The sequence below is a fragment of the Sphaerodactylus townsendi genome, linkage group LG08, assembly GCF_021028975.2.
Source record: "Sphaerodactylus townsendi isolate TG3544 linkage group LG08, MPM_Stown_v2.3, whole genome shotgun sequence".
Taxonomy (NCBI): Eukaryota; Metazoa; Chordata; class Lepidosauria; order Squamata; family Sphaerodactylidae; genus Sphaerodactylus; species Sphaerodactylus townsendi.
Window position 1 is genome coordinate 97,414,444 of NC_059432.1, and position 9,215 is coordinate 97,423,658.

Consider the following 9,215-nt stretch of genomic DNA (forward strand, 5'->3'; position numbering starts at 1 on the left):
TTGTATATTGTAACTTCCAGTTGGGGATTTTTGAGAAAGCTTTTTGTTTTCTTACTGTGGGTGCAAGAATGGGGAAGGGGAAACAATTTTAATCGCCATCTGAATTTTTATAATTTATATATGGTTTTTAACTGGGATTGGGTGTGAAATGGATTTTAACTGTTTTATATAATTGATGGACACCGCCCTGAGCCCTTTGGGGAAGGGCGGTATAGAGCTTTAATTAAATAAATAAATAAAATAAAATACTGTTTCACCCTCTATAGAGCAGCCAGTATCTACCAAACCTACGAATAGAAGGAAAGCTGAACAAACCCTCTCCAAAATAACCGTAGAGAATACACAGGCAGAATTAAACAGCAGTGAACAATTGTCAGCTCAGACTCTTACTAATGATATTGGTTGCGACGATGACAAAGGGAAAATTATGGAAGAAGTCATGAAAACATACATAAAGCAGCAAGAAAAGCTACATACGATTTTGCAAAAGAAGCGGCATCTCCAGATGGTATGGTATTAGCCTATTTTCAGAGCCATCGTCTGTCTTTCGAAAACAGCTTGTCGTGTTATTTATTTACTTACTTAGTAAATTTCTGTTGTACCCATTCAAATACATCCGGGGGGCGGGGAGTGGGTGGGTGTTATACAATTTAAAAATGCATCTAAAGCATTACAACACGAACATCATAAGTACTCCCAAACCCAAACCCACCCTTAACCACCAAGTTACCTTTCATTATGTTACCTTTCATAGTGGTTGCAGGCAAATTTCTATTGTTGCTACAAACAGTGACACAAAGACTTGACTGGCCGTTTCAAGCGACAATATGTTAGAAGTGATATTATTTGAATGATCAGACTTTAGACGCAGCTGAAGCAATTTTCTATTTTAAAAGTAATTTTCTGTTTTGAAAATCGCCATCTGGAGGTGGTATCACCTTTTTTTTTAGTTTTCGGAGGCCAAAATGTCAATTATGGTTAGAAATGTATAACTTCATAAATTACCGTGGGCGGGGGGAGTGGGTGCATCTGTACTAAAGCAGTGTGGGTAGCATAGAGGGAAGATGGACGAAGCTTCCCTATGGGGAATCGAACCACTGGTTCATCAGGATCAGTGTTGTCTATTCAGACTGGCAGTAACTGTACCACATTTTAGATGAAGGTCTTTTATATCACCTGCCATCTGATTGTTTTAGCTCTGGGGTCTGCAACCTGCAGCTCTCCAGATGTCCATGGACTACAATCCCCATCAGCCCCTGCCAGCATGACATGATGGGAATTGTAGTCCATGAACATCTGGAGAGCCGCAGGTTGCAGACCCCTGTTGCCAGGTATTGAACCTGGGAACTCCTGCATGCCAAGCAAGTACTCTGCCGATAAGCAACAGCCCCTCCCCACAGAGAGAGGAAGAGAGACTTTGGCCAATTACCCACGGGGCAGCTGCTGCATGCTGGCAGCTGGAGCCCGTCGGGGCAAGAAATCTTGTCCTGATGTGCTTCCTCCCTGCAGCTTGCTGAGAGAGGAAGTGTAGCATGCTGAGAGAGGAAGTACGTCAGGACAAGACGCACTCCCTCTTTCCCCACTTGTGCTTCTCGCTTTCCTGGCGGAAAGCAAGAGCACTTCTGGTGCGACTTTTGCACCAGGGGAGGGCAAGGGCGGTGCAGAGTCAGCCGTGGATAATCAGCCTTTGTGTGCAATGTAAAGGTTTCTAACCAGAAGTTTGTTCTGCAGGGATTTTCACAAGAAGTAAAACAAGAATTTGTGTTAGAAGCCTGGAAGAATAAGTGCTGTCTAAATCAGGGGTCTGCAACCTGCGGCTCTCCAGATGTTCATGGACTACAATTCCCATTAGCCAATTCGCCATGGTGGCAGGGGCTGATGGGAATTGTAGTTCATGAACATCTGGAGAGCCGCAGGTTGCAGACCCCTGGTCTAAATCTTCAGGCATCAAACATAGAAATCTTAGGGAAACTCTGTGAAGACATTTCGTAATATCTGGTCTTTCTCCTCCTCTCTTCTTCTTTTAGGCATATGTTTAATACTGGCATGCATAGGCAGGAAAGCTAGTATAAGATTCTGTTGCCTACATATTTTCGTGAATTTATGGACAAGGCTGAACTCACTGTGCCCAACAGCATTTTAAGTGGGATACTCAAGAAAAAAGCCCTAAGGCTCTACTCTTGAGTGGGGGAAATCCTGCAGTACCTTTTAAAACATTTTCAGCGCTCCACTGTTCCTTAATGCATTTGGGAAGAAGCTAGAATTAATACAACTTGTGCACTATTGTGTCTACCAGATTCCTAGGGATAAGGGTTTAGTAAAGAAGTTATGAAGATGTAGAGGGGATAGGGCAGTGATGGCGAACCTGTTTGAGACTGAGTGCCCAAATTGCAACCCAAACCCCACTTATTTATTGCAAAGTGCCAACCCGGCAATTTAACCTGAATGCTGAGGTTTTAGTTTAGAAAAAACCGGTTGGCTCCTTCTTCCTCTGCCCCACCCGCTCAAGCAGGGGCTAGCCTGCTCTAGTCTCCAGCAAGTCCTGCGCACACCACTCTGTGACTGTCTAGCATCTCTGCCTCCTCTGCTCCCCCCCCCCCCTCGGGCAGCAGCCACCCGGAGCACAGGCACCAGGCCTGTCGTGCTCAGTGGCCCAGGCCAGCCTAGGGGTGTGTGTGTGTGATTTTCCGCTCCCCACATGATGAACTCTGTGTGCGCGTACCCTCAGAGAGGGCTCCGAGTGCCACCTCTGGCACCTGTGCAATAGGTTCGCCATCACTGGGATAGGGATAGGAAAACAGGAAGGCAGCATTTGGTCTCTTGTGGTACTTGGGAGGACTATTTCTCTAGCACACCTCATGTGATTTCTAGAGGAGAGGAAGTAATTGTTCAATCCCACTTTCTGGATTGTAAGCCTCAATAAATAAACCTCAGTAGCATTCTGAGTAGACCTGCTTAGGATTGCTCTCTTACACTGGTGTACAAATCTTGCAGATCACCTGTTCAGACAAAAAGCCCCACTGCCACAAGCAGTATGTAAAATCTCTTGATGCTGATTCAAGCATTACATTTTCCCTATGCTCATTTGCTATTTCATAGAGTCCTTTAGATTCTCTTAAAGACGTATTACCAGACACCCACGTATGAGACCAGACATGTCTATACTGTGCCTTAAAATGAGCTATGATCTTAGTCACATCTAGTCTTACTCTGAGTTCCTCTGAACTATTTTTTCCCTTACAGGGTAGGGTCAGGGAGCAGTAAAAGAGCAGTAAAAAAATTATTGAAGAGCTGTGGCTGCAAGATGTCATCACTGGCAGTGGAGAACAGACTACAGACTTTAGGGCTTTTCTATCCTACCCTTCCCCTTTTTTAAACTACATATCAGCCTGATTTTAAAAAGTTCTGGAGAAATACTTAGAGAGTAACAGTGTAATTAGCATCTTCTATTATCCTGCACCAGTGTTTGTGACTGTACATGCGGGAGAGGAGATTTCTAGGAGATGAAGTCTTCTAAGTAATAAGCAACTTTTAGGACCCAGAATTTTTCGTGTATTTATTTAATAGAGAGGTGTATTGAACAAGATTGTTAAAATGTCATGCTTTTAGAGCCTAAACTTGGTAGGAGGTAACATCAGACAGTTATTGCACAGATGTGCAGCTGTGGCTCTAAATAAGGCATCTGGATCATTTTCAGGAGCTCGTGTGAGAGGGTCCATAACTCAGTTACAGGAGAGTGCAAGAAAGCTGTCAGCAGCGGTTGGAAAAGGCCGAAATGACAGCCTCCTTAGAGTTCTGTCTGATAACTTTTACCTTTCTGGGTTTTCACAATATAACAGAAAGTGACCTGGACATTAGTGTAGGTGTGCATCTTTGCAAAGCTGGAATGACAAGAAGTGAGTCAAACCTTGTGCCCTTGGGCTGTTCTGCTGACCTTGCAGCTGTTTGCGTTACTTCCTCCTATGTGATTGCAACTTTCTGGTTGTTTCCATACATGTGGTTTCAAATTGTGCTGAAAAAATACGTGGGAAATGCTATTCCATGATTGGCAGATTCTGCACGGGAATTAGTACCAGTGTGCTAACTTTCTCCCGGAAGGGGTGACGTGAATATATCTATAACTTAGTCTGTTTGCAGCTTATTTAGTGGTTTTGTGTATCCTGAAGGTGCTGAAAATATTGGCATACTCTCAAGGTGAAATAGTTTAAATAAGAGTATTTATTTGTTAACACAAATAAATACTCTAATTTAAACTCTGGTTCCCCCTTGCTTACTGGGATTCAGGGCCGATTACCCAGAGAGCGTCAAAACAATCAACAGGATGGAACATTCAGAAAACAATGAAATAGGACTAGGGCGTAGAACGAAACAGAAACCTACAAAACAGAACTGAAGCAAAGCATGAACAAAATACGACACATTAAATGATGCAAAATTACATAGCAGTATCCTACTTAGAGCAAACTGTATACACTAGTATGGACCACAGTCCCCAGAAATCTATCCAAGTAACTTTGTGAATCATTTCATACAGTGCTGTCCTATTGCCTGCATAGAAAAGCCCTCTAGAATAATTCAGGCTTGCATAGTTTGCAGAAAGCCTGGAGAGTAGAGGCATGTTACCCGAGCCTCTTCAAGGCAGGCCAAGGCCATTCCGTAATGGAGTATGGGCTACAGAAATGGAGAAAAGGAGACAGAGTCGCTTGCAGTAGCTGCTTTTGCCCATTTTCAGGTTGGTACCTGCAGAAGGTCCTGCTCAGATCAGTAAAGCTGTAACGGTGGAGCATATGAAGGTCCAAGATCATGAAGGGCTTTGTATGTGATAGCCGGTACTTCAAATTGAGCCTGATTGTCAGCCAGTGGAGTGACTCTGCAGAAAAAGTGCAGAGAAGGGCAACAAGGATGATTGAGGGACTGGAGCACCTTCCTTATGAGGAGAGGCTGCAGCGTTTGGGACTCTTTAGTTTGGAGAGGAGACGTCTGAGGGGGGATATGATTGAAGTCTATAAAATTATGCACGGGGTAGAAAATGTTGACAGACATTTTTCTCTCTTTCTCACAATACTAAAACTCTCTTTCTCACAATACTAAATCCATTGAAAATGCTGGGGGGAAGAATTAGGACTAATAAAAGGAAACATTTATTCATGCAACACGTGATTGGTGCTTGGAATATGTTGCCACAGGAGGTGGTGATGGCCACTAACCTGGATAGCTTTAAAAGGGGCTTGGACAGATTTATGGAGGAGAAGTCGATCTATGGCTACCAATCTTGATCCTCCTTGATCTCAGATTGCAAATGCCTTAGCAGACCAGGTGCTCGGGAGCAGCAGCTTCAGAAGGCCATTGCTTTCACATCCTGCACGTGAGCTCCCAAAGGCACCTGGTGGGCCACTGCGAGTAGCAGAGTGCTGGACTAGATGGACTCTGGTCTGATCCAGCAGGCTCTTTCTTATGTTTTTATGTTCTTAATGGCAACAATATGTGTGCTCAATCTACCTCCTGATAGCCAAGCCAGGGAGAACGGTGACAAAGAGCTCAACATTCGGGGGCAAAGCAGGTTTGAAGAACCTTTTCAGTATTCCAGTGCTCCAAATAAACACAGTGAGGCTTTTGGATGGCGCCTGTCATTCACGAGTACGTTGTGCAAGTTACATTAATTAATACACTAATGCAAAAGCAGCTGAAGTTGTCGTTTTCACGCTGCGTTTCTGAAATGGTCTACTGAGCTGAACAAATTGCAGTTGTGTGTGTGAAAGAGATTTTGGCATGTATATCAAACAATCCGGTTTTTATTGTGGAAGCCAGACATGTTTTGCATTTTTTCTTAGATTATGAAAAGCTTTCAAAGCACGTTAAAACTTCAGGGCTCTCTGTTTACCACTGAAGGAATAAGCCTTATTGGTACTGGAAATACTGTGTCTTATTCTATCGTTGTCTTCGCAGGAAGTAGAAATGTTAAGTAGTTCAAAAGCCATGAAGGAATTAACAGAAGAACAACAGAACTTGCAAAAAGAGCTTGAATCTTTGCAGACTGAACATGCCCAAAGAATGCAAGAATTTTATGTTGAGCAGAGGGACTTGGAGAAAAAATTAGAGCAAGTAATAAAGCAGAAGTGTACCTGCAATTCTAACTTGGAAAAGGACAAGGAAGCAGAGTATGCAGCTCAGGTGAGCCAAAAATGCTAGTTTTTAAGCCAGTAGTGCTATATTTTCCCTCATTAATTACTTATACAATTGTAGGTAAAACACAACAAAGAGCACAGCGTTCTACATATGTGCAGCTACCTCTAGCCTGTTTCTGGAGAGACAGCACAAGCATTTCCAAATAAAGAATTAGTCTTGTACCGACATAAATGCATGTTGTGTGGCTATGGTCAAGTAGTCTCTGCTCCTACATTTTTGCCCGTAAAGTGGAACCTCAGTTTTCATTGCCTTCGGTTTTCATCGGTTTCGGTTTTCATCGATTTTTTTAGTGAAAAATTTGTCTTGGTTTTCACCTGTTTGCCTCAGTTTTCATCGATTTGCAGTAAGGTGCAGGGGTTTGTGTAGAAAAATCACCCAAACAAAGCTGTTGCAGGCCGTGTCTGAAACTTGTTTAATGACAATGTCTTGCCCCATTTCAGACAAATCTTAAAGAGGCGTCAGAAACAGACCTCTTTGGACAGCTTTCTGGTGTGACATTGGTCCACTGGCTCGGAAGCTGGTCCTAGTGTTATTGTTTGTTACTGTTTTCAGCATTAAACAGTATGTTTATTCACCAAAAAATGTGTTTTTGGTATGTTTTTTGGAGTGCCTAGAACGGATTAATTGGATTTACATTGATTCCTATGGAAAAGTTTGCCTCTGTTTTCATCGGTTTCAGTTTTCATCGATTCTTTTCAGACGGATTACCAATGAAAACCGAGGTTCCACTGTATCTATCACTAGCATCTTCAGAGACATGTTACAGTAAGATGTTTCTCTCCATGGCACAGTGTGGAGTGATTGTGTGCTCGGATAGATGTTTTGCCCACCTCACAGAAGCACATCTTACCATGACATGCCTCCGAAGATGCAGGCAAAACATTAGGAGCAAAACCGACCAGACCACGGTCACAAAGCCGGGAGAGCCCACAACGCGTTCTGGCCACGAAAGATTTCGACAATACACACATGCTAATGGTTTGCCTAAGTCACAATATTGCAGAATTCTGCAAATGGGCTGGCCCATTCTATCTAACCCTTTTTGCTGGTCTGAATGTATGCGTAATGCTGGGGCAATATTCGACTCTACATCATTAACCTAGTCCTAGTGGAAACAAATGGTCAGCTAGGAAAGGACCCATCAGAATGAAGTGCCTCTCTTCTCTTTTTAGTAAGTTAGCCAGCAAACCCCCCCCCCCCCTTCAATTCCAGTTACCTGTGGCTTTGTAGCCTCCTGGGATTTGCGTAGTCTTGGTTTGCCAAGGAGCACTCCTGATAGACTTTCTCCGGCAGGGCAGATGGGACACCAAAATGGTTCAGAGTGAAGAGATTTATCTCTCAGAGAAAGAGCCAGGGACATCTAAGGTGCCCACAGAGCTTCGCCTTACAGCTCGAGCGAGCACGTCCCCAGAGAGGGCTGCTCTTGCTCCAGCCGGCCACTGTGGGTGGGGAGGCCGCCCAGATGATTATGAGAGAAATAACAGGTTGTGGATGGGGGGCAGTTTGTTTCCATTCATGCTGATTAAGATTCAGGCCATTGAGATGAATGTCAAATATTGTGTCGTTTAAAAAACCAGTTCTTGTCTCCAGAATTATATATCTGGATGCGTTCAGGAGCTCTTTCAACCTTTTCATTTCTTTCTTTAAACCAACAGTTGGTGGAGCTGAGACAGAGGCTGGATTACGCCGAAGCAGACAGACAAGAGCTGCAAGACGAACTGAGGCAGGAGCGAGAGGCAAGACAAAAATTAGAGATGATGATCAAAGAACTGAAGCTTCAGATCCAGAAGTCTTCAAAAAGCAGCAAAGGGAAATAGCCTGCTCAGCAGACCAAGCCTGCGTCTGCATTACCCCAACACGGTTAATATGTGGAGGAGAAGTCAAGTCATGGGAAGGTATTGGGGACGGTCCACAGGGGGTGTCTCTTGTGCAAGCAGAACCATCTAAGTTGGGGTCGTGTGACCTCCAGCAACTTTGACGAAGGTTTGCACCAGAGAAATTCCCAGTAAATTGTGCCCAATGTATACATGTAAATCTATCTTGATATACTTCTGTACAGTTTGCAGGTTGACAAAAATCTGTACCTGTGCTGCTGCTGCTGCTGGTCTGGTTTTTTTTTTTTTTTACAGTTATGAGCAGCATAGAAAGCTTGTGCTTTACGATGCTCAGTGTTTTATATTGCAAGCTGTCTTGAGTGCTCCAGAACTTAACCGAAAGCAGCTTCCTTTTACTCAAAGTATGCCGCCTCCACGTTACTTGCTTTTTGTTGCATGAGATCCATTTACATAAACTTTTCCAATAGTTCCCGGAAGTTAAACCAGAGGAAACCATTTGAGGTCGAAGAGACATTGCGTGGGTCTGCTTTGACGTTGTGATGGGAAGAGAATTGGCGACTGAAAAAAATCTATTCCGCAGTCTCAAGACTTTTCCAAATGCTGATTTTTCCCCTCCCAAAACTGTTCACTTTTGCTGTCTATGCCAAGAATTATTTGTTAAATGCCAAATGTCAATTTATTTTGGTACCCTTTCGAATCCTGTTATGAAACAGGCGTTACCGAAACGGAGCTGTAGACGTTTAAAGTACCAAAACCATCTGTTGACTTTCACTCATTGTTGAAGAGAGCCTTGTAGGGAATTTTGATACTGTCCTTGGAACAAATTACTAAATACCAATGGAGCTTGAAAATATCAGCCTGATGTGTGAAGTGGCAGTTTTAACCATCAGGTGGGCGGGTTACTGCACAAGCAATAAGAGTTTTGTGTGAGGAATTTTCTTGAGTGACTGGAAGTGGGCGGCCTTGACATTTTATAGTAGTTAAGCACTGAAGATGGAGCGAACGGTGACTATATGGTGAAAGTGACTTGAAAAAAATTAGCAATGCAGACATTGTTGGCCTAGTGCACAGCGGAAGGACTAGGTGCCAACTCACCCTTGCTAGAACAGGAGGTAACTGCTTGCAGTATAAGAAAAAGAAACACTCAGACAGTAGATTTAGTTCCAACAGGAATACTTTATCTCTTGTTTCTCA

The 9,215-nt window shown here is 43.4% G+C and overlaps 1 protein-coding gene across 1 annotated transcript in view; it reads left to right on the forward strand.

Annotated features, from left to right (window-relative positions):
- The window catches only part of SKIL (SKI like proto-oncogene), a 28,238-nt gene extending 19,366 nt beyond the window's left edge, over positions 1–8,872 (forward strand). Inside the window, exons 5-7 of the mRNA XM_048506404.1 lie at positions 267–508; positions 5,947–6,171; positions 7,842–8,872. Of these exons, the coding sequence (XP_048362361.1) occupies positions 267–508; positions 5,947–6,171; positions 7,842–8,003 (629 nt within the window). The 3' untranslated portion in view covers positions 8,004–8,872. The remainder of the gene's footprint in view (positions 1–266; positions 509–5,946; positions 6,172–7,841) is intronic.
- Positions 8,873–9,215: the final 343 nt, after the last annotated feature.